The 26,355-nt window shown below is 34.2% G+C and overlaps 1 protein-coding gene across 1 annotated transcript in view; it reads right to left on the reverse strand.

The window, feature by feature from the left end:
- The window catches only part of LOC149772830 (nephrin-like), a 130,656-nt gene extending 104,681 nt beyond the window's left edge, over window positions 1-25,975 (reverse strand). Inside the window, exons 1-4 of the mRNA XM_089947230.1 lie at window positions 25,958-25,975; window positions 21,967-22,195; window positions 16,114-16,392; window positions 10,272-10,583 (exon numbers count right to left, since the gene is read on the reverse strand). Coding sequence (XP_089803356.1) covers window positions 10,272-10,583; window positions 16,114-16,392; window positions 21,967-22,195; window positions 25,958-25,975 — 838 coding nt within the window. The remainder of the gene's footprint in view (window positions 1-10,271; window positions 10,584-16,113; window positions 16,393-21,966; window positions 22,196-25,957) is intronic.
- Window positions 25,976-26,355: the final 380 nt, after the last annotated feature.

The following is a 26,355-nucleotide window of genomic DNA, read 5'->3' on the forward strand; positions in this document are numbered from 1 at the left end:
AGCAGACCAAATAATATATTCTGGTGTTTCTGACTTGTGGGCATATGTAAAAAGTAGTCTGACACCTGAACCTTATACTTACCTTAGAGAAATGGGGGATACAAGTATAGGATGGAATTTTCAGATTTTAAATCATTATGAGAATGAATATTGTTTTGATACCATAATATATTTGATGATATGATTACCCACTGTAATGCAAGTACAGATGAGCTACATAAGAAATTGTCAGGTACATAACAGAATACCCCAGTGAGAAACTTAACGAGGAAATTATTTCATAGATAAAACACACAAACAAAATCGAGGATGATCTTGAATTTTCCAACCGTAAACTTGTGCAGTCTGTTATTAATTCAACCAATACATATACCAGTAATGGTACTGAACACATTTACCAAAATTTAAATTTAACAGGAATGTTGTCAAAATTGTCAATGACTATTTTCCACAAATCATCGCCGAATGGAGAAAAATATCCTCACCGGCAAACATCCTCAAGCGCGACAATGATCTGCACGGTGGAGGTCGACATATATGGTATCATGGTACCAATTGTTTTTCCATATACCTCAGTCTTAATGTTTTGTGAAATAAATATACTTTCTATCCTATCTCAGCATGCGTGTCACACACTGTCATAGAGAACAATGCTAGATTGTCAATTTGATAAGGACAAAACCAGGTACTCCATTGCATTTAAGAGAGATAACCCTACTGGAACTAGACGGGTAAGAGTTATAAAGTAACAACATATACATTTTCAGCCATGTGTACCACATTTTTAAACAAATCTTAAAAAATACAAAATATGATCTAGATATGAATTAACATAATCTCACATGTTGCCAAGAGGCTCAACTTTTTTAAAGCCTAACAGAAAGTATAACTCTTACATAATGCACAAATCACAGCTAGTTTTGTTGTTTATTTCTGAATACAATGTTCTCTACACCTTAAACTCCGCCCATCTGGATTTCTTCAATTGGTACCATTATACTATATCACCAGATGTTGTAAACATTACAACCACGATCACAGTCGATCTTGTATGCGATGCTATCGATGGAAGTTATCTTGAAAAATTCAGTCAGGCCCAACAGGGATATATTTTATACATGATCACCCCTGAAGTCCCACCCGATTTTTTATTGTGTTAGAACTCATTAATCTGGTTTATCTACGATGTCATAATCCACTGTTGTTGCAGATGCATTTTAAATTTAATGACCAGCGTGGATACTTGCTTGATTTATGAGATAAATCCTTGAATTTAAATTTGTATTTGAGTTCGTAGATCTTCATGCTCATAAAGCGTTATCCTAACATAGCCAAAGGTCTATTTCTGAGTGTTGAAGATCTACGATCTCAATGTTGAAATTCTACAAACTCACGAATGCACATGCAATTATTTATATGGTATTATATATGTACCAACACACACGAGTTTTCATAAACAACAAAGAGGTACTTGAAAGTGCCATAAGAACAATCTTGACAAGAAGCAGAGCAGTTAAATGAGCTGCAGCAAGAACATATTACTACTGTTACACGTGAGAGAGATCAGATTCTGTATTATGCACATTCCTGTATTAAACATGATAAGCTCAAAAAAAATATTAGAAAAATATTAGAATCAAAATAAAATGTGTTATTTTCTCTGTTAAATCTGAAAAAATTACCAATTTTGTCATTTTTCAGGGTAAAAAGGTCCAAAAAAATCAGCTTTTTCCAGTCTGATTTTGGATTAAAAAAAGGGAAATTGTTTTGATTTTTTAAAAAAATTATAATTTTTTTGGACTGATTTTCATTGTTTATTTTTATTTTTTTTTTGACTGAGGTTTAAAAAAATCAAGAAATCACCAAAATTAATTAGAGAATGGCTGGGGTTTTTATGCTCAAAATTTTCAAAATCAGACTAACTGACCACCTGACACAGCTAGGCAGTAAAAAGAATTAAAAGTGACCCTGCCACTCATCATGGTTTCATTACAGAATTCTTGGATGCTGACACCCTTTGCTGTGCTGCTATCTGCCATGTGAATAAATCATTAATATCACTTTGAATACTGACTGTGGTCATCGTCAACCATGACAATGCTGATTTACCACCTTGATCCATGAAAGAGAGTAACCTTTGTTCTTCAGTGAGCAATGGATACATTGTTGGCATCCACAACGAAAGTTTTGTTAGTATTATTTTACCTGCATCAACCCCCACAGCACACCATATAGCATTGTCAGTGGCTTTTCTAACAAGTACCATGGTATGTTTAGTGCCAAATATAACTTTTCTAACATGTCTGCATAATTAAAATATATGTGACAGCGGAATCACACATGAAAATTCTTCATTGATATTTAGCATTAATTGGCATGCTGCAATTCCCAAGCTGAAATTTTCATTCATCGATGCAACTTCAGTTCCAGCTGCATTCAATGTTACGTGTCTGCTTTCTGGATGATCAGGTGTATCCTTTGCAAACACTATTGATGGACCAGCTGATCAAGTAATCATCGCTGTATCTTGCAAGGCCAAGTATCATCGAGGCAACATCAACATTTTCGAGACATGATTCAATATTCTTTCCATCAATCATGTATGTGGCATTGTTAAATAACGCCATGACACCATTTAACAAAACCAACTCGATCACCAATTCCGTATGCTGTATCATCTGCTTTCAAAAGTCTACCTTCGATCTCAATAAATGCCTCTGCGGGCAAGAAATATCTACTTGTATCCTCAACTTGTAATTCAATTCTTCCACGTGAGTCAAGTACACGTGCATCATAAGAATAATGTTGATAATCGTGCACAGATTCATCCTTGAGAACTGGTCCATCCATGTCAAATGCTGGATCAGATACATGTTTGAACATTTTATTATATTTGTTATCATCTAACACGAAATCTACTTCCTGCTATTAGACTATCAGTTATACTTTGTCTTTTTCTGACGGGGTACACCAGTCAACTCTACTAGTTTTTGATTTGCAGCTTGATTTATTATTTTACTAACATTTGCAGGCATAACTTCAGTGCTGGGTAATTTTACGGGCTGAGTTTTTATCGTACCAATCATGCTAGTCTATCTTTGATTGCTGAGAATGCTTTACTGGCAACATCACCAACAGCACCCCTTTAACACGAACAGCATCAATAGCTTTCATTCCCAATTGCTTTGCAATTGGTATTGGTTTTGGGGCTATTCTTCTGAATAGACTCTGAACAACATCCCCAAGTCCATCACTGTAGATTGCTTTTTTAATCGTAAATTTATCACCCTGACCATTACAGGTCCACGCTGAGCATTATATATCATCATCATATTTTCTTTTCACTGATCTATTTGCATACTCTCAATCACTGTGGTAATCATCAACAATTTCATCAATGAGGGACCGCTAAACATTGCCCATGATACCCCTTGTAAATAATTTCTGACAAATAGCAGCTGCTTCATTAATGATTTATGGGAAATTAATACTGGCTCGTCTTCCACCAATCAGAATTTCTAGTTGTTCAACATCAGCAAGGACATTATTGAGACAAAGTTTGTCAAGGCCACTTCCTTGAATGGCAATACTGCTTCCAGTGGTGCTGTGACTGGGGACAGGATCCATTTCATCTGCTTCTTTCTTACTGAGCATAATATCCTTTTTTGTTTCTTCTTCTCTTTATCTCCTTTCTTGTCTTACTCATTCAGTATACTCCCATACTGCCTAGTTAAAAGTTTCAAACAGATTAACATCTTCCATAGATCTGATCTGCAGAATATTAACAGCAACACAATATATAGACATGATTTTGGTCTTCCATAAAAAAAGTTGAAAATATTTTATGGGGGTTTTGGGGGTCCTCCCCAACGGGGTATCAAGGGGCAGCACCCCTGATCTGGGGTGAAACGCATTTTAAACTCATAAAAAACTGCTCCTGGTGCAAATTGTGATCACAAAATAAACCAAAATAATCATTTGATAAACTAATAAACTTACAGAAAATATTCAACTTGACTTCAATAATTTCACAATGTTTATAGTCACATGAATTTGTTTTCCAATGCTATTGATGCTGAAGTTATTTAATGTGCATGTCAGTGTTCACATCACAATTAAGTCACAATAATTTCTCAATTTTTGCAGCAAATATATTATACTTCTCTCTTTTCAGAACAAATCTGTAAAATAAATACCAAAGTACATCAACTATATACAAATAATCTCAAATTCATTTGTCTTTTTCTCCAATGGACACAACCTGTTTACATGCCAGTCGAGCTCATTTTGCGGCTTTGGCAAAGATTTCTTTAGCCTTTTTTTTCGTCACCACTGACTTTTTTGGCTCAATGTGCAATCATTTCTTTTCTATCTCAATAAAAGCCTTTTTCCTTTCAAGCTGGTGCTTGCATTGGCAACATGCAGTGTGCATATTCTGAAAGAGGGCTACATCTGTTCTCTCATGCAAGAAATCTTTCTTCTTAATTAACTGCACTTTTTCCAGATGCCTTCTGAGCTTCATTGTTTCCATATGCAGATTTTTTTGTAGGTGCTATTCCAAACTCTTCCAAACGCGAGTACCGTAATTCAAATCTTTATTGCAGAGGTCACAAAATGCCAGGTCTCTAGCGTTTAGTTCTCTTATAAACTGACCAACTAAATTTCCATCAAATTTTCACTCCAGCCATTCCCATTTCTTTATGTTTTTAAGATCTTTATCTAAACTTTTCATGTCATGGTCTCTCTTAGCAACTTGGGATGCCATGTTTTACAAGTATGCTTCTTCTTTCCATTGCCATCAGTTTCCAGTACACAAAGATTCACTGCAAGAATTTAAATCTTTGACCAATCAGAATACTCTTTCCAAGAGTCATATGCTAACTAATATATGGAATGAATAATTTACAAGGGTCATTGCGGAATGGGAGTGGAAAGACCATTTTCTAAAAAAAACGGATCAGAAATAATATAAAAAACAGACTATATCAAGAAAAATCTGATTCATATCAGGAGAAAAGCGGAATTCTGCTTTAAAATGGAGAAAAATCACGTCTGTATACATCCTTAACCCAACTGGCAGATTTCAAAGTTTTAGCATATTCAGGTTTTACATACTTATCTCTATTACGATATCCAAACATGTCAATATTAATTAATTGCTTCCAGCATAAATTTATCTATCAGGTTTGCTCTAACTTTTGGGTGAGGTTGAACTTCAGGCAGAGGCTGAACTTCGGGTTGTGTCTGAGGAGGTTGCTGGAATGGTGGTCTAGTTGCTTGAAGACAGCCAACAATATCAATAGGCAATTTTTCAAGAGTTTTTTGTGCTGCCTCAGTTGCTGTAACAATTTTCTTGGTTGGTTCAACAATTGGTTTAAATAACTGTTCTGCACCCCCTGTAAATTCCACCTGAGATTCCTGATACTATTGTAACTTTTGCTTGACAGAATCATGGATAGGGAGATATTTCCTTATTGTATCTAGTCATTGTCAACCTAGTTTAGCTGTGCGAGATTCCATGGTTGGCGTTATTATTTGATATTAGTAATGATTTAATTACACCAAAGCAGGAAGGGCAACGATGTCCGGGTAGGTAAACAAAGATGCAAATACAGGCATCAAACCCAATTAGAGAGACCTCAGTCGGTTGCAGGTCTCGGTTTTACTTTTCTGTTCATTTTCATAGGAAGCTTTATTTTCACGAATGGACTGTTCTAGAAACTGGTCTGTTCACCCTTCCTGCTGTTCTTTATATCTTTTCGATGTATTATCATTATCTAAAATTTGTATTTATTAAAAATATATAAGGGCTTGAATGTAAAATAGGCTCTTTCTGTATAATATTTCTTATCTCAGTAAACAGATCTGATATTCTTTTGCAAGACAAGTGTAATTTAAATTTAAAATTCTAGATTCCATGTAGCCTTAATCCTGGAAAAAATATTACAAATGATGAAGCCCAAATCAAACAGATCACTCATCTGGCATTTAATGGACAAAATCTTTTCCAGAAACATATTCTATCCGATGTAAAATATATGATGCAAATAGACAAGCAATTTTTAAAAGAAAGCTGAAGCTTTCTTCTATCACAGTTGTGCAATAGGAAAGGACAAAATCAACTAATGACTATAATGAAGTTTTCCTAGATCCTTTTAAACACACACATATTCACAAACACAGAACACATGAACAAAGATCCATGGATAACTGCAAAATTGAAATGCACATCTACCCAGCTCTTTACATGATTATTATTTGTTGAGCTGATGTTAAATATGTATATCAAATTATTATTTCCATATCACACACTCAGACTGGAACTATTTTTGTGATTTTCACTGATCTCCGCTATTTGATAAGCTTCAATATACCAAATCATTTGTTTATAAAGCTCAATTTTTTCTTAATACATTCACAGGTATTCACATTAATTTGAATGCAGAAAATATTTGGGCAAAATGTGTAAACAATTTATAATAAAAACATGGATGATTCTTGTTTTGTTCAAAATCCTGAAAGAACTTATTTTTTTCAGCACATGTGAACACTTATCATGGATACAGAAGAAGTGCTCTGAGTCAGTTTATGAGTGACCATCTAATAGTGCATGTGATACTATCCAACTTATTAATTATGACATAGTATTTACCTCTGAGTTATTTTTTATTAAATATACATACATCATTGAAATTAGTTTTAAAATTAAATCATTTCAATGAAATTAACTTAAGAGATCTCGGAAATGCATAATTACGCACATTTGGACACAAACTTTTGATCTGGGATGCAGATAATGACTGAGGCGGGAGTCCTCCGTATGTAATAGGTGTGCGGCAAAATTCAAAGACTTGCCAGTCCTGTTTCAGCCACCTGCTTTGTGGGGAAATGTGTTGATCAATTAGCTGTGCTGATATTTACAATGACAGAATTCAGTGACTGAAAGACCCCTTGATGTACATACATGTTGCCATTTTATAAGAGTACATAAAAAAGAACATGATGCAATAGCTGGGCGGCTAGTTCAAAAGCTTTGACTGGCGGCTGGTGGGAAAATGTACTGATATTTACAGAATCACGACATAATGAGACTTAGACAAAATGCCATTCATAAGTGGGTGACAAGTTGCCTAAAAATGTAAACTTTGCCTTCTTCTGTTAGGAAAGCGAAAATGATTTCGCCCTGTGATTATTTAAGAGGTACATTGACTGACCATACCATATTTTTTTTAAATGGCCGTCGCCTTAGCCTGGTTAGTTCTAATGTTGTAGCGAAATGTATTCATCAAGGCATCAGTAGCAAGGCCTAGTTTTTATATTAGTTACGCTGACAAACAAACTCTTGCCCATTCACAAGCATTATGTTTTGATAGCTGATTGACCATTAACCTTTTTCCAAGTTAGGTAGCAACTATCAATTTCCTGCATGCTATCCTTTGATGATAAAATATACAAACGTGTTTTAAGAACAGAATCTGTGATCTGGATATATATTAACTGCCTCTTACACTATTTCATCATAAAATTAGTTTGAAACTGTAAGTGAACCAGTAGGGCTAACGGGAAATAATGGCGGACTTCACTAAGTCTGGGATGTACCAGTTTATTAGATTGTCTGTTTTCTTAAATCATCTGGCAAATATATTCAGAAAAAATATACAAATCATTGAAACCAAAGTCTAGGTATTATTTTATCAAAGATTTAACTTTAAAATGCAAATTATGCAGGTCAGAAACGTATGGGACAATGCTAAGTTGTGGAATTCGTGAGATGCGCTTTAAGGTCTAAGCTGTTTTCTGAATTTGACACATATTTGCAAAAATACAGAAGAAAAAAAAACAGCAAATCAGGTACTATTTATTTGCCTAAAATTACTACAACTACGTATACAAATAAATAAACCATAAATTTGTGATCCTGTCAATGGTCTGATGTAATGGACTGATGTAATGAAGTTATATTATAGTGAGTGACTACATTACGAAAATATCTCCATCTAAAAACAGATGCACTCACATCTGTGTTGATTCTGTAGGAAAGAAGGGACTGCAACTTTTGATGGCGGGAGTCCTGGACTCCTAGTTTAAATCCTAGCAAGACCTCTGGACTTAAAAAAGATAATTCAAGAGTTATAACGCCACAAAGGAGTCAAAAGAATGTATACAACAGCATACCAATGTATTTATAACTTTGTATAGGTTAAGGATGGAATGGGTCAGGACAGTGAATAAGCTTTGCTATCCTCAGAAGGAATTCTTGTTACTTACATGGATAAAATGTGAATGGCAAAACTGATTTACATGATGGAAAAACAGTCTGAGAAAACAGCATACAACCCTACAGAGATTGAAACTTATACATAGATCATTTTGTAGCTGGTTAACACAATATTTAAGCTGATAAAAAAACATTTTCAAATAAAAAATAAATGAGATGAAGCATAGATCATAACACTATTAACTATGATAATTTAGAAATGAACATGAAATTGCTGCTAACAATAAAGAAAAGACATAATGTATGCCAGAAACACAGCCCTGAAATTTTGATAACTCCAAGTAATAATTACACAGACCTTCAAACAGAGGCTCTAGCAGCCAAAAAGAATTTCCGGGAACACAAGTCAAGGCCATGTCTTTTTTTAAAGCCAAGTGTTGAAACCATCTTTAATGTTCTATAATGATAATAATATTTTCAAACTTAGCTGTTGCAGTGGTAATACTGGATGACAAATTGGGTATGACTTCATTCATGGTCAATCAGAACTCATTTAGCAGTCTTTCAGCTAAAATATATGCAAATGTGGCAATCCATTCTGTAGGAGAAGTTGCAAGTCTTAGAATAGTTTCAAGATGGCCCAACTAAACATTATAGAAGACTCAATAATAAATTTTAGACATTGTATTTGGTCATCTAATATATCTATCACATCTGAAATAATACTCCAATTTTGATGTATTTATTCCTGCTGACTTATATTATTTAATCATATCTAACCTGTTTCTGTTTCTTGTATGAACTGAACTCGTGGTTGGGCTTTATAAACTAGGCTCTATCCAACCATAGGAGTGAATACTACTTTTAAACAGATTCATTTATTTTGTCTTTATTCCTATCTTTAAAACATCTTTTAGATTTATAGTGGACGTAGATAATGATGTTCCTGAGCATTCTGATTTGTTTATTTTGTTCTTATGCTAATAAGCCATCTCCAAGATATAAATTCTATTAACTAATTACACAACACATTGCTGCACATAATCATGTTAAGTTTAGTGAATTTTTACTAATATTGTATATCATAGGCTGTTTGATAACTAACTAGATCTGCTATTCCTTTATTGACATGTGTGGTACTTATTTGTTTAAAATCTGGCTTCCGTAACTTAATTATATGCAATTCGGGGAAAAGCGATTCCATTTAGTTCCATATATTTTTTTCTATGAGATATCATGACTGCTTCAATCCATTATAAAATGAGGTTACACACCTAACTACTATGACAAACCTCACAGCCGGCATTTGGCTGCTTCTAACTGTTGTTCTGTCATGCCTGCCGACTTTTATACAAACCAAAGTACCCTCATATCAAAGAAAACCTTCTCATCTGTTGCTATCATTGATCTTTAATCCCATTGTTTTTCAACAGTTAATTTTCAGGCTTGACCTCACTCAAATCCTCAAGTTGCCTAAATGTAGTGCAATAAAACAATTCTCAATCAGGTCAGTGATTAAGCTTTTGATCCTAATAAATTCACAGGACTCTGCATGCTGCTTCCTTATGGGAAAATGTTTTGCCCCTGTAAATGAATATTCTGAACCACAGATTGTACCTTTTTTATATAAAAAAAACTAAATATTATTATTATTATTATTAAATAATGTATGAATTAAAAAGTTATTCCTACTAGAAGGTCACTTTTAGTGTGGTTTTGTGGAATAAAAACTTTTTCTCATGTTGCCAACTTGCTTGCTGCTAGATTTTGCTCTTTCACTAAGTTCCAAATGCCCATGCCTAATCACTGTTGTTTAATTAGAATTCAGACTGAAGCTTATAAACATTCAAATCCCTGGCTATTATAATTTATATCTGAAATGTGCAGTAGAAAGTTACAAACATTATTCATCTAAAGATTGTGCAGAGCATTACGTATTTAAGGTAACTGCAAAACAAAAAAACCCAAATATAAAATAGAATGTTGGAACATAGCTATTTCATTATTTTAAAATTATATTACATATTTACTGAAATACAACTGCTTAACTTACAGTAAATGGTGATAGTCAAGTTCCCTGAAGTCTGGCCACTATCCAATCCATTGTATGCTCCGCAGGTCAAACTTTTTCCATTGTCCACTTTTTGCCCTGTGTAATTCAGAGTTCCCCTACTAACAAACAGATCATTGCCTTGATTAATTACAGTAACACCAGAAGGAGAGTCAGTGATGTTAGTGCCACTCTTCATCCAATAGATGGCAGCACTTGGTCGGCATGCACCAGTCTCGCAAACAATTACAGCCAATTGTCCCTCATTCAAAATTAATGCTGTGCCATTCCTTAGTTGTACTGAATCAATGGGCACTAAAAGAGTTGTAAAATACTTATGTCATCAGAAAAAACTTAACAGTTTGTGAAGTATACAGAGAAAGTATGGCATCATGATAAAATTCTGTGATGTAATGTAGTACAATTTTAATATAAACAATTTACAAATTTATAATTATTACTGCTAAATGAAGCTATAACTATGGTTATAACCAGTATGGAGATTTCAATTAATTTCATTTTTCTCTGTTCATGCAGAATAATTTAGACATTGACTAGAATAAAGCTCTACATAATACAAAATATGAATTAAAAGTAATATGTATAGTGATGTGCCCATATTACATCTTCACTTTTCATTAATAACATGGAAAATCAAACTGTATGTTACACAGCATCTACAAAATGAACATCTTGTTATATTTTCTATAAAGGGAATTTTTTCAATGATCTAGAACCTCAAGATGTTATCTGATCTGCAGTTATTGTACTTTATTGTCTATTTTGAAAATCAAGAAACACAATTCTCTTAAGTGACTTATTCAGTAACAGCTAATGGCTCTTTGTGCATATGCATCAGAGAGAATTTAAAGTATTCCAGACTAAAATATCAAAACAATTCAACATAGAGACTGAAGACTCTATTTCTCAGGGGTAAATTTGCTGTACCAAGCAACAATATACTCCATGAAAACATCATGCTAAAAACAACTGTCATAGACTAGACCTCACCCACAAAAAATTATATTTATTTCCAGCAAGAATAAGAGAGCTGCATATAATATGTTTAATGATGTGAATGAATTCAACCCAACAGGAAGCAAGTACATTTCTTACAACTTGTACTCCATTGCAACTGTACTGCAGATTCCAAGTCTGATCAAAATTTAAACAGAACATATAGCCTTCAAAGAGGTATTAACCTCATTAAATCAGTTGTCATTTAGCAAACACAACCAGCCAATCAGATGCAAGACTAACTCAACATTACGCATGTACCTAGATCAAAGTCAAAATCCTCCAAGACATAATTTAATTCTGATCTGGATCAAAAACAAAATGGTACCAAGTCCATGTTGATGTAGGGCAATACCATACACTTGTATGACAGATAAATATATCTCGGTTTTATTTATAATTAAAACTAGCAGAAATCTGCGGATGCAAGAGTATACCTTACTGCATGGAAAGCATGATAATTACACATAGTAAACTAAAAAATCTTACAAGGGACAAATGTACATGCCAGATTTATATCCTTTAACTCATTGATGATGTCACCGAATCTGAATATTCATTGCGTATTTCATCACTTATGCATCGACATTGCACATAAATTACAAATTTAGTCATTCCTTGACAATTTTGTAAAAAATTTCCAAAATCCTTATTAACTCATTAACCCCTGGCGCCACATTTACGCATCAGAAATTATTAGCCTACTGCCGAGCTCTGTAGTGTCAAGGTCATGTACGATACACTAAAGTGGGTGGTGTTATAGAAAGGCAGACAACTGTAGCTCTACAATTATACCAAACAATCAGGAAACTCTAGCTGCACTACAAAATACAGAGGGAAAAATCTAATTTTTTGGACTCGATTTTTTTTCTATCCCCCCCAAAAAAAGAACTCCAACTTTTACCCTTCTGCTCATGCACAAATGAAATAGCCAATGAAAAACAATGATTCTAACACAAACAGTCATTAGGTTAACGGGAAATCTCTTGGAAGTCAATGTATTAGGATGTATTCAGAAATAGACCCCAAAATGTGTTTCCTACTCACATCTTGGGCAAAAATGACAAAAACCTCCAGGGGTTAATGAGTTAAGTGGTAAAGATTTCAGTACAGCTTCCATCTTCCCATACAAAATAATTAGGCGGATTCCACCTGGAACTTAAGCAGACTTCAGGCGGAATCTGCCTAAAATGTTAAAAATCTGGTTAATACAAAGGCAGACATGGACAATTGGAGAAGTCAAAGATGAATCCATCTAGAGTCCGTCTAACTCTAAGATGGACTTCTGTCAAATTCCTGCTATATAATACATCTTTAGGCATAATTTTGGACTTGGTTGATTCTCCACCCACCATCTAGGTGGAATTAGGAACTTAGTCACTGGCATCTATAATATAAGAAAGGAGGAATCTGGGCTTTGTTTATTTTCTAACCAACATCTAGGCGGAATGAAGAACTTAGTCATTTACATCAGTTAAATAAGGCAGAATTAGGACTTGGCTTTTGTGTGTCTGTAAAGTTAAATGACTGAAAATATAGTGATATTTTGTGATTGTAATATCACTGACATTTCAATAAAAATATCAATAAGAAATAATAACGTTTATTGTTTCTTGTACAATTTGAATGATTTTCAGTAGCATTTATATTTCCTGTTTCTGATAGCTGTAATTTTATTGTTTATTTTGGGCCCAATTTATAACTTCTTTCCACATCTTTCCTTGTTAAATTTCTTTTTCAAATTTGTTGTTGCTGTATTTTTGTTTAACTTCAATTGGATTTAACTGCCCTCAAACAAGTTTTCATCTTGTTTTCCGTTTTAAAACAGAATTTCGCTTTTCTCCTAACCTGAATTTCCTTGATATGGACCCATTTTTTAATATCATCTCCAAAACCTTTTTTTAAATAATGCTCTATCCAGTCCCATTCTGCAATGAGCTTTCAAGTAAGTATTTGTTCCATTTATTGTTTAACACAGGATCATTGTATAAAGCTTTCTGATTGGTCACAATTTTGTAATTCCCCAATGAATCGTTGCGTAACAGAAACTGATGGACATGAGCATGTTTGCTAAACATGGCAATTCGAATTTTCGAGCGGGATACGAGATTGAATAACCATTTGAAAAATGAGAAGCAATGAGAATAGCTTGAATGCAAAGTCAATGGAAATATAATTGGTCAGTCTGTATGAAAACTGAATGCCAGTACAAGCATTTTACTTTTTGTGCCATAAAGAGCTTTACAGTAGAGGCTAACGTGCTAAATAGGACAAGGAATTGAATCAGGAATCAGGATGATTTCGAAGTTATACAACTCCAAACTGATTAACTTCAGAATTTAAGGAGGGACAATGTGTAGATCACTGGTGGGAATAGTTGCCAGATATCTATGTCTATCAAAGATAGTCATATCTTTGCGGAATTTTCTTGGCTGAAAAGTATAATCTACTTTCAATATCACGAGGCATTATTGTGTTTATTATCAAAATATTCTAGGTGTGTTAGAATTCAGTGGAAAATAAGAGCAATTATATCATGATAAACGTTTGTCATGGCTGCTTATGGAACAAGGACTAATTCAAGAGACCACAACAGCATCATAGTTCGTGCAATCAAAAATCCAGTCTACAGTACAAGTGACATAAGGCAGGCACCTAGCTTTTCTTCTTCTCATAATCAATGTCTCAAATGGATGCTTTTCTGTAATTTTGCATTATTTTCATGGCTGAATTTTTCAATGCAGATTAATATTTTATATTTTATATAATGTTTATGTGTTCACAGATGCCTGTGCATATGTTCAAGGCATGATACTTTGATTTTTAAAACCACATAATTATTTAGTGTCAGATACTTCATATCATGTTGTATATACTGTATATATTGTACATCACAGATAGAAGGCCTCAAGGTAGATTAGTTATGTAACTAATTGAATTACCTTCTCTAAATAAAGTCCTTATTATAATTATTATTATTATTAACTCTCATTTCTCTTGCCTTGGATGTCATATAATTACAACATCAATATAATTGTTTTCATGCACACTTAAATATCACCTTGGTTAATAAAGTCCTGGGGCATGTGAGAAAGCTTGCCAGTAGCTTCTCGTGGGTCGGTGGTTCTTTCCGGGGTTTTCCGGGTTCTTCCTCCACCATTAATACTGGTCGCCATGTATAGCCTATCGTGCTGAAAAATGGCATTAAACCCCACAACAACAACAACAACAATAAAGTCCTGTTTAATTCATATCCATTATTAATTTGAAACCTACTGAAATGTCTGAAACTTCAGTAAAATACTATATAATGATCAAAATTTTAGTAAAATCTTACAAAAGTTTTAGTCAAATTTGTTGTGAAAACTCACAAACATTTCAGAGAAATTTTAGCGAGACCTCAACATAATTTCAATGAAAGTTTTGGTCAAAATATTGTGAAATCTCACCAAATTTTTAAGTGAAATGAAAAATACTTAAGTGATGCCATCATGGATTAGATTTTGTATGCAAGAAAGAAAATGGCATTGCTGGTCAGGACAAGAAAAACCTAAATCTTATTTGATATTACCTGTCAAAATAAAATTTATGATCCATTTTAAATATTACGGTGAATATTTATCATTGATTCCCAATATTGTCTAAAAATCATTAGGCAGTTTAATATAAATCTGAAGTATATTTTTTATAGTTTAGGCAGAAATTGCTTAAAAAACCTGTCTGAAATCTGCCTTGACATTTTCATTATTGGATGGGGTTTCTGCAGGTATTTCCATCTAATTAGGCAGAAGTAAAGATTCCGCCTAGTAACAGTAATTTGCATATTTTGAGCTATATTCCACCCTGAATCTGCCCAAAAGTGATGATAAGGGGAATCTAGGCTAAATAAGCGGAATAAACAGATTCCGCCTAGTAAACAGAATAAACAAATTCCACCTAGTAGGCGGAATCAACATTCCTCCTAATAATAGACGGAGTAATTTGCATATTTGAGGCCATATTCCACCCTGAATCCGCCCTGAATCCACCTAAAATTTATAATAAGTGGAATCTAGGCTTTAGGTGAAATCCACTTTAAAATTCCACCTGGAATCTGGTTAAAGTCAGGGCGGAAGTTTTCATACAGGTTGATACTAAAACTAGTGGTTTCTGGGAGAAGTACAGAAAATAATAAATTGATACAGATTTATTGGCTTTTAATGGCACTTTTAAGACATTGCTATATCACACTGAGGAATGCAAGGTAATTGCCTTTCCCCAAGGACACTGCAAGGAAGCCAACCTAGGCTGGCCTGAGCAGGTATCAAACATGTGACTCTTGGACTATAAATCCAATGCTCTACCAACCGAGTTATTGCAGCTTCCTCAAGTCCATCAGCCGCTAGGTAGTGAAGTAAAATTTGTAGACAGATTTGATAGCAGCAAAACTAATAAAACTACAGAGTACACAACCTGTAAATGGTAAAAGGTTTCTTTTCTAAATAAAGGAAGTAGCAAGTGTAACATTTTGTGAGCTTGATATGAAAAAGAAACAATTTAGCTTCATTTTATCCATTTAACTTTTGGTAAGGTTTTCTTGGGGGGAGGGTGTAATGGCACTTTTAACATATTATTGGCTTTATCATACTCTGGGAATGGGAGGAAAATTCCTTTCCCAAAGACACACTGAAGCAACCAACCCTAACAGGTCCAGATGGGTGTTGAACCAGTGAACCTCACATGACAGGTCTGAGCTACTGCAACATTTGTTTATTTAGCAAGATTCTGAGTTAAGAAGCAAAACTTGTAAATGGATCTGAGCTGCATCAAAAATAATTGTTACATTTACCTTTGACATACAGCCTGGCCTTGTTGGAATCAATTTTCAGATTTTGGTCAGTATTGTACACTTGGCAATATAATGTCCCATTGTGGTCAGTAGGAGTGGGAGTAAAGTTCCAAATGGCTCCACTGCCCTTTGACTGAGATCCCAGATACCAGGCTATTGTTGCAGATGGCCTACTGGTCCCCGTTAAACAGGTAATGGTTACTGGTACCCCAGCTGTTATATTTAGTGTGTCTGTTATGTTCTGGTTGTTCTGTTGTAAAACTGCTTCAGTAACCCTCACTGAAAAGATATTTAAAAAGATTATACTTGCTTATTGTAATAGTGATTAGGATGCCTTGACAATAAAGATCATATCACACATATCAATTTTAACAATGACACATTTGATCTGTTTTCAAGTCATGGTTCATACAGTCCAGGAGATTAATGCAAGCTCTTCTCAAATTTCAGGACTTCCACAAATATGTACCTTTTCTCTTTACAATGCACTTTTCCCTCAGCTAAAAATGTACAATGAATTGTGTTTGTACTCCCTTGAATGCCTTCACTAAAACGTAAAGTGGTTCATGCTCCAAAGTTCAAATATGATTAGTCCTCACTGAAAAGATTTTTGAAAACTTTATACTTGCTTATTGTTATAGTAAAGAAATTGCCTTGGCAATAAAGATCATATCACACAAATCAACTTTAACAATGAAACCTTTCAAATTTTTTCCATTCATGGACCATACAGCATATACATTTATAGTTCATTCAGCTCAGTATTGTGAAGTCCATAGCTCAGCATCTTGAAGTGTAAAGATAAATTTACCATTTTAAAACATCATCTGTTTCATCTAGTTGTCTTTAAACTAGTTCATATTTGTACTTTTTGTATGTTTGTGATATAATTTTTCTAATGAGTAAACCACTCTTTTTCATGACATATCAAGCAATTAGTATTGCTCTGTATGCTGATATAAATGGTTTTGAAATCATTTGTGTGTGAAATGAATTCAATAACTTTAGCTACATTCTCAGAAGCTTACGTGAAAATTCACTGAGTTATACAGTCTCTGATAACATTTACAATGCTTAGCTGAAAAAACTGTAATAGTATTGTCATGTTCTAAGCATGCATCCTGTTTCCATATTTCTAGAGAATTCTTTAAACCAACTACTGTTTTCATTTGATAATGTATTCCTTTTGAATAGTTCTTTTTCCCTTGGCTGTATTTGGATTTTTAACCTCTAGGCATCCAAATGCCTCCAAATATTAATGATAGGAATTGGAAGTGTCATATTTTCATTACACCTTACAAAGACACAGAAGTCTTTATTTTGATTTACAAGCATACACTGTATGCAGATTAAATGAGTTATGTATATTCTTCTATAACCCAGATTCATGAGTGGGCATAAGCATGAATTCACAAATATTTATTTTTGTCACATGGTTTCTAGGATTTCATTTAATAGTATAAAACATATAAATGTCATTTGATCTCTCCCAAATTTACCTCATTTTATTTATTTGATTATTTTTGAAAATATATAAATAACAAAACGTTCTGAACAAAAATATTATCTACCTTATTCAGCATTTAACATTTATTAATTCAGATAGTTTTGGGCAATGTTCAGGTAGTTTTTAAACAAATTTTTAAAAACATTTCACCAGGTTAAACCAACTTTAAGAAATTCATCCTTTTGACAAATCAAGCCCCCACATTCAAGGATTATTCAGTAGTACAAAACCTCCATGATTTTCTTTTATGTTCTCTGACTCAAATACTCCAACCCTACCCAAATCCTCAGTTTATTGCAAATGTTATGTCCTCTTCATATGAATACAGAACAAATTTCCCCAAACCCTACCCCACCACTACCACTGCCCGAACACACCTGACTCAAGGGATGCAATCAAAAGTCTGTTACAAACAGTGCACACACGTTTTACAGATCGTGGTTTACAGATTGCCCACTCAATCTATTGGACATGGACAGAGGGTCAGGAAATTAAGTGCCCACTATGAGTATATATAAGTGGAAGTCCACCCAGTCTAGTGGCAATGCAGTTTAGTGGAAGTCTGTCATAGATTTTATTGCTGACATAATTTGTTTTGGCACCCCTCACAATACTCTGCTAGTTAACATATTAAACAGATCGAATAAACCCCAATGACGTAAACTCAACTTGGTAGGGGTCAATTTCATGCCTTTATCTGTACAAACTCTACAGCGGTAACATTTTCTCTTTCATTTTCATATTATTTCCAAAACCAACTTTAAAAAAAAAACACTTAAAAAATTATTGAATGCAGTAACCCGTATAACACATAAAAAACTCAGAGAGAGAGATTACAAACATAATTGTTGTACTATTTTTTTTAGACATATACGATCAAGAACACTGGAACATCATAACATGCATATATACTAGCATCTTCAAAGCCACATACAGACCCTGAAAATTCATTAATGTTTGCATCTGCAGTAGTGTCCATTGAATAGTTAGAGTCAAGAGTCTCACTAGGTAAATTTAGATTTCTTATAAATGAAGCATTGGCATTCTGCTCTTTGCCAACTTCCTAATATGTATAATACATTGATGGACAAAGTCTTTGTTTAAGTCCATATTTATGACATCTGAAGCACTCAATCTGCCTGCTGTGAAAGCATACCTGTGTCACATGCCCAGTTTCTCCACAGTAGAGACAGTACACTTCATTATAGTGCCTGAAAATGGGGGCATACATGTTAATATTTCTCAGTAGTTGAGTGGTTCCTTTTTTACTTACTGTATATACTCGTGTATAAGCCTGTTTACGTATAAGCCAACCCCACCCACAAACTGAACAGGTATAAAAAGCTAAAAAGTGCATGACCCACATATAAGCTGACCCACAACTCCAAGACATTACAAGCTACATGCAATAAATTTATATTAACAAAAAGTACATGTATACTTATCTTGGGCTTGGGATGTATAATTATTAAAAAGAAATGGTATAAACTTGTTTCAAAAGTAATTTAATTTTCTGTTTTCTTATTGTTTCTGCCTAATTTAGACTTGTGTATAATTTGATCGAACAATGACAAGAATTGAGCAATCGTGAATTGCTGTAACACTACTTCTCCCAACTGACTCAATTATTGTTTGTTTATGCATTATTGTATTGGACATTTTACATCAGTGCACCAGTTGTTGTTGTTGTTATGGGGTTTAACGCCATTTTCAGCACAAGATAGGCTATACATGGCGACCAGTATTAATGGTGGAGGAAGAACCCGGGAAAACCCCGGAAAGAACCACCGACCCACGAGAAGCTACTGGCAAGCTTTCTCACATATCCACACTGACCGAGCCCGAGACTCGAACCCACGTAGACAGAGGTGAGATGGCAGTGATCCGTGACGGAGAGCGCTTTAGACCACTCGGCCACTCGGGGTCCTCAGTGCACCAGTAATTACATTTGTAGTTTGCCTAAAATTGAAAATACCTAACTCATTAAAATTATATCCCAGTATGACAACACAGCGAACAACAATGTTTTAATTCAATGCTTGCAATTAGGCTACTGAACATATTTACATAATGGCACCACCGCATGTACATTGTAGGTTTGAACACGTGCTGAATGAAGTACATTCCGCTGAGAAGTACATCCCTTGGAGTTGAATCATGGGCACCACTGCACTAAGTTTTACTGATATCTTCAAATACAATAATGAAGTTTCAGAAACAATCTTTAAAAAATTATGCTAATACCGTAAAAGCTGATTTGTAGTTTGCTTTGATGTAAGTGACCTTACACCTTACCTGTCAACTCTCACGCTAGGAGAAGGAAAAAAAACTTGATTGACTCTTTGGTAGAGGCTTAAGTTGACATCTTGATTCTGAAGAAAGAATGATGTGTATTGTGGAATGTACTGTAGGTTGAAGTCTACACATAGGTCAATTATCAGATCATTGATTTCTTTCAACCTGGTGTCCACACGAGGAGGTAGTCCTAATACCATTATTTTACATGTATCTGCCCCTGTGAGAATAAATTCATGACTTCATCGACACTCATGAATTGTTCAAGAATGTGCATTACTGTTCTTCAGATGTTCATGATTAGTTCATTATTTGAGTTCATTAACAAATGTTCATGAAAGCTCCATAACAAAGTTCATGAGCACTTCATGAATTCTGATCCATCATACATGAAGTTCATGAACACAATGATGAACTTTTATGAACTATTATTATATCTTTAAAGTTCCTGAAATGTCATGAACTTGGTTCATGAAGAATTCAAGTACTCTGATGCACCACCAAGATATTTCTTAACAAATGTTTTTGACATTTCCGAATCATTATATTCACATGAAAATTCATCATACAAACTTCTCACAATATTAGTTAAATATAAATAAATATTTTTTTTTAATGATATGATACTGTATAAATGTTCATGGAGATCTTTTATTCAATACTTGTGTACTTAACCTGGATTAGTATGGGAAAATATTTTCTGGCCAATGATTTGCTTTAAAAGCTTTCAATGACTTTGTTCTGACATTTTCATCTGTAACTGTCACAAACTGCATATTCTGTTGACTTAGAACACCGATTGCGAATTTGCTGTAAAAACCAGAATATGTAAACAACGATTATCCTGATTGCATGACTGTGAAAGAAGACGTGATGTGATTGGTTAATACACATGTGAGATTTCAGCAGCGGAGACTCCTTTTCCCCACAAACAAAAGAGCATGCAAACAATTCTACAACAAGTAAAAACCTTGAACAAAAAGCGTGGATTCCCATGGAATGTACAGATGAGAATATTTTCAATATCATTTCTTTTAAGCAAGTAGAAGTGCAGAGAAGCGATTATGAAGAATATGAAGGAAATGATTTGGTGAGAGCAAAATTAGGTGGAAAAGCTTAACCAGCCAGGATCATCAAAATTGCGGTGAGTATCCATTTCTTGGTCATATAAGATTATTGATATTTTATTAGTTTTTATATATCACGATATTAGTTTTAACCAAACTAAAGATACAAGACTTTTACAGACCCAATTTAAACTTGCTCTTTGAATTATTGAAAATCATTAAAGAGTATCATCTCAATACAAGACACAGTACTGCATCTATGATAGAAATTTAGCTGTTGTGTATTGTTTTCTGTTTTAGTGACATAACTAATTCTATGATCTGATGTAATTTGGTAAATTAAAACAAAAACAGCTAAACTTAGTCCAGTTAATGTGTTAAACTGTACACAATACAGACGGAAATAATAATGTGACAAAACCGGAAGCAGTCATGCGCAAATGGAGTGGATGCATCAGTGATATTTGGGCCTATACCACACAAGTCTGACATTTTATCAATAGAAAATGGTGAAATTTTTTTAAATTTAAGATATATATATTTCCATCCATCTCTTCATCAGTCACTGCATTCATCTCTCCACACTTCTTTCATACCCCTCCTCCCACCCACCTCCCAACCTGCATGGGTCAGCTGCTCCAGTGTCTTTTGGAATGCACTTAGGTTTCATTTTTGCAACTTAGTTTAGCCAATAATTTGTTATCACTTTACTCCATAATGATGCTATCTGAAGCCAACTGCTTTAATGCACAATGACACCTTATATGACAAACCTGAATAAGATATCAAAATTAAGGTTTTATGCCCATAAGGTTGAGAAAATGAATCTAGAAAGCAAATAAGAGATAAAGCATTAGTTTATTTGCAGGATTAAAGCATATGTGCAGTTAATATGTTATGGATATTCAGTAAAGACAATATAATATTATGACACGGGAAAGGTTAAAAATTATCTTAGCACACCACCTGAGGAAATCAATTTACCTGCATATCTTATTTGCCTTGACTCTTGAGAATACACATTTCTGGAAACATCAGAATAGTTAATGCCACAGGAGAGTGTGACATTCTTGTCGACATTGCTCGGCCATGTGGTAAAACAGGGTAGAACAAGACTGCTGGTATACAACTCTTCTGGTGAGGTACAGCTTCCACCTATCACCTGTGTCCCTGTATCTTTGTATAAAGTGTGTGTTGCAGATGATACAATATCCTGTAAATAGCAAGAAATAGAATAAAATTTAGTATTTTACAGGTGATGTACAAATTATTATATGCCCCCAAATACAATTTTCTATTCTATGCTTTCATCCTGTAGTATTTAACTTTATGAACAAAATGATACTTTTTTATGCAGCTAAGTGTCCAAGCAAAGCAAAGTCATAATAAAATTATTTCTATTAAAATACGTTTCTTCAATAAAACTTACATATAGAGGTGAAAAAGAACTGAATCAGATATATCAATGCAGCAATACTTATACCATACCTTTATATACACGTATCAAAACAAGAAGTGGAGAATCACTGCAAAATGATACTTACAGGATGCAAATTACTTTAATCTTTAGCAGTAATGACTAATTATTAGTCAAATGCCTTGTTATTCTCTAAAGTAGAAATTTATCAGAGACAGCTGTTGATGGTACAGGCAAACATTTATATTAGTAAAAAGAATACTACTGACAACTCCCACTTGCTTTCTGCAAATTATCACCCCTTTGCCAATTTGATGCTAATTATCTCATCCCAACAGCATGTTCAGCATAAAGCAGGAAGTAATGGCAAAGCAATCTAAAGTCACAATAAAAGTTTTATTGTGCTTCCATTTGTTGAATATATATTGCCATGTAAGGGTCATTACAAGAAAAAGTATGGAGGAAAGCACGCTGTTATGACCTATTCATTAGACAATATGTGAATGAGATTTGAAAATGAAGTAAATTTACACAGTACTTTTGCTAAAACATTTCCGTATAACACAAGTAGTAAGATCACATCAGTTTTCCGCAACAAAGTTTGTGCAGCCAATTTAAGGCACAGCATCAACTCTGAATGATTTTGTATAAGTCACATTAACTTTAATCTTGTCTTTCATATGACTAACACAGTTACTGATTACTTAAAATGTGTAACTTTTGTATTTTTGATTAGTTAACCTATAGGTCCATTATCCTGCAGAACATGATGTGACAAGCAAACAAATGGGTTTTTATCCCAAATCTACCCAATAGCATTTATTTTTATAAAAATGTAATTTCTTATAAATCGTATGGAGACAGACAAAGGGAGGGGAGACATGTGCTGATGCCACAATATAAACCCATAACCTGTATCCTGGATAAACTGTTAAAATCTGTGCTTTATACTCATGAAAAAATGTCATGGTGATCATGCAGCAGTTCATACAGCTTGCTGTTCTAGAGACAAGTCTTGTGAAGCGCTGTAGCAAGTAGGGGTGAAGTGTATTCACTGCACATGCAATAAACACCATTATCCACACAAAAGTTCTACTGTCTTAATGGAGCCCCAAGTGGCCAAGTGGTCTAAAGCATTCGCCTTTACCGATCACCTCCATCTCACTTGTCTGTGTGGGTTCGAGTGTCTGACTTGGCTAATGCAGGCATATGAGAGAGCTGCCAGTAGCTTCACATGGGTCAGTGATTCTTACCAGGGTTTTCATGGATTCTTCCTCCACCAGTTAAATTGGCTGCCATATACAGTCTATCTTGAGCTGAGACATCGAAGTATACCCCAAAATAACAACAACAAACAACAACACTCTCAGGTGTAACCATGACTTGACATTCTAACTAGTTTGATAATTGTGTGCTTGACACTCCATCACATCAATGCAGATTGATCATTTTCAATACTAAAAAATTATTCAACAATATCTTCAGAAGTATGAACAGTAGATCAATCAGGCCTCTAATGAAAGCAAAGGTGAAAATTAATGACACTTTTGAGCAGATGCAAAGCCTGCATCTAGTTATACTCGACTCTACTCTCCAATGGATTTTAAATACACAAGTTTAATTTAATGTGCATGTGATTGTGATTATATATGTACACATATATATGTGTGTGTGGCAGGGCCAGTGAAAGCTATGTGTGAGCAGTGTGCTAGCACTGAGGAAGCCATTTTCAAAGGGGCACCAAAATCAGAGGAGAAAAGGGTTGCAAAAAAGAGAGAGAAGGGTGCTAAAATAAAACAAATCATTTGTTTTGTTTTTTTCCTTCATATGAAATTTTTTTTATTTGGTTATAACTGACATCAATTTTTTTATGAGTTTTCTTCTCAGCAAATATTTTAATGTCTGTTTCGCACAGGGTGCTGTATTGCCTTGATTATGCTGGCCCTGGTGTGTGGTTAGCAACTTTTTTTAAAAAGTGTATTCAATGCTTCAATGAAAACATCTTTAATCAGAATTTCTGGTCTTTTTCTAGAGACTTCTAGAAGTATATAACTTATTCTCAACTGTATAACGTCACCTTTTACAGCAATGTGCACTTCCCCCAATTTCTCTCCCCATCTCCTCAACTACCACTTTAGATCCACCGAAACGCACGTTCTGAATCCCAGAAAATCTCCAAACTATGTCTGGAAGGTTGCCAGGTATGATGGTTTCATTTGCATTTTCATGCTACTTTTCATGAAAATTACTGTTATTATTTCATCAACATAATTTAGTCAAATATGAAGGCATGCATATGGTAACTCATGAACATTAAATATGTAATCATATCAAAATGCTGCTTTTGAGATATAGTGATTAGCCATGAAAGGTAACTTTCCTCAGCCTGACCACCCAGTGTAATGTGTGCAAGGTAGGATGATGACCTTACTATTTATGTTTGGTGTTTGATATTTTGCAGTAAATTGTAATTATATTTAGTATCTTTTTGTGCAAACTAGAAAAAAAATCCATGTATGAATGAATGGATTGGGACTTTCTTTAGTACAGTATTTATATTCATTTGTGGAGTAACTGAACACTGAATGATTTCATGTATCAATGGTAGGCATTTGTACCATTTGGGTTGATGAGCATTTATTTAGTACATGTAGGTTTTCTATTTATAAAAATGTTATTTTATTTAAATACTGTTAGTTCAGGCTTAAATTGGTTCAGAAATGATTTATTCATCTCCATTATCAATCAATTCAAATATGTACATTACATTCATGGGCAATATCACAAAGCTTTTACAGTCCTTTCCAGAGCCAGTGCTTTATGGTATAACGGTACCAATTGTACAACCCCAGGTTGGCGGAACTTAAGGTGTGGGAAGATTGTATTCAGAAATAAACAACAACAGTAGCTGTGATTGGTGCATTATGTAAGAGTTGTACTTTCTGTTAGGCTTTAACAAAAGTTGAGCCTCTTGGCAACATGTGAGATTATGTTAATTCATATCTAGATCATATTTTGTATTGTTTTAATGATTTTGTTTTAAAATGTGGTACACATGGCTGACAATGTGTCTGTTGTGACTAGATAACTCTTACCCCTGTCTAGTTCCAGCAGAGTTATCTCTCTTAAATGCAATGTAGTACCTGGTTTTTTCCTTGTCAAACTGACAGTTTAACATTGTTTTCTATGACAGTGTATGACATGCATGCTGAGGTTGGTTAGAAAGTACATTTATTACACAAAACATTAGCAATGAGGTCTCTGGAATAACAATTGGTACCGTTATACCTTACAGTCCTACCTTCCAGAGCCAGAGATTTACAACCCTACCTTCCAGTGCCAGAGATTTACAACCCTACCTTCCAAAGCCAGAGATTTACAACCCTTCCTTCCAGTGACAGAGATTTACAGTCCTACCTTTCAGTGACAGAGATTTACAGTCCTACCTTCCAGTGACAGAGATTTACAACCCTACCTTCCAGAGATAAAGCTCTACAGCCAGATCAGACTAAAGCTGGTAACCAGAAGTGAAGATTAGTGGGTCTGAAAATTGCTTACCTGACTGAATGATGCCATTAACTCTAATACAAAAGCACAAACCTACTGTCATTTTTTTAAAAACAAATTGGGTTGTCTGATTGCCAAAATGCCTTCAATTAAATAATAAAATTTGGTCAAAGTCAATTAAACCATTGTATTATCTTAGCAATAGTCACCATATCTGACAACATATTGGCATCATTTGAGACATTCATTCCAGAATGCTTTCAATCAAATTTCATGAACTTCTGTTCAGCAGTTTCTGTGAATCAGTCTTTGAAATTTCTTTCTTGCTTCTTGTAGTTAAGTAAACATGGCCATATTTGATGGCAAAATGGAATCATTCAAATAAACTTGAAAGAATTTCATTCATAGTCAAAACTGATTAAATTCTGTTCTGTTTTTTAGAAGTCATT

Source organism: Sinohyriopsis cumingii, unplaced genomic scaffold, assembly GCF_028554795.1.
Source record: "Sinohyriopsis cumingii isolate HCF-2022 unplaced genomic scaffold, ASM2855479v2 utg001110l, whole genome shotgun sequence".
NCBI classification, from domain to species: Eukaryota; Metazoa; Mollusca; class Bivalvia; order Unionida; family Unionidae; genus Sinohyriopsis; species Sinohyriopsis cumingii.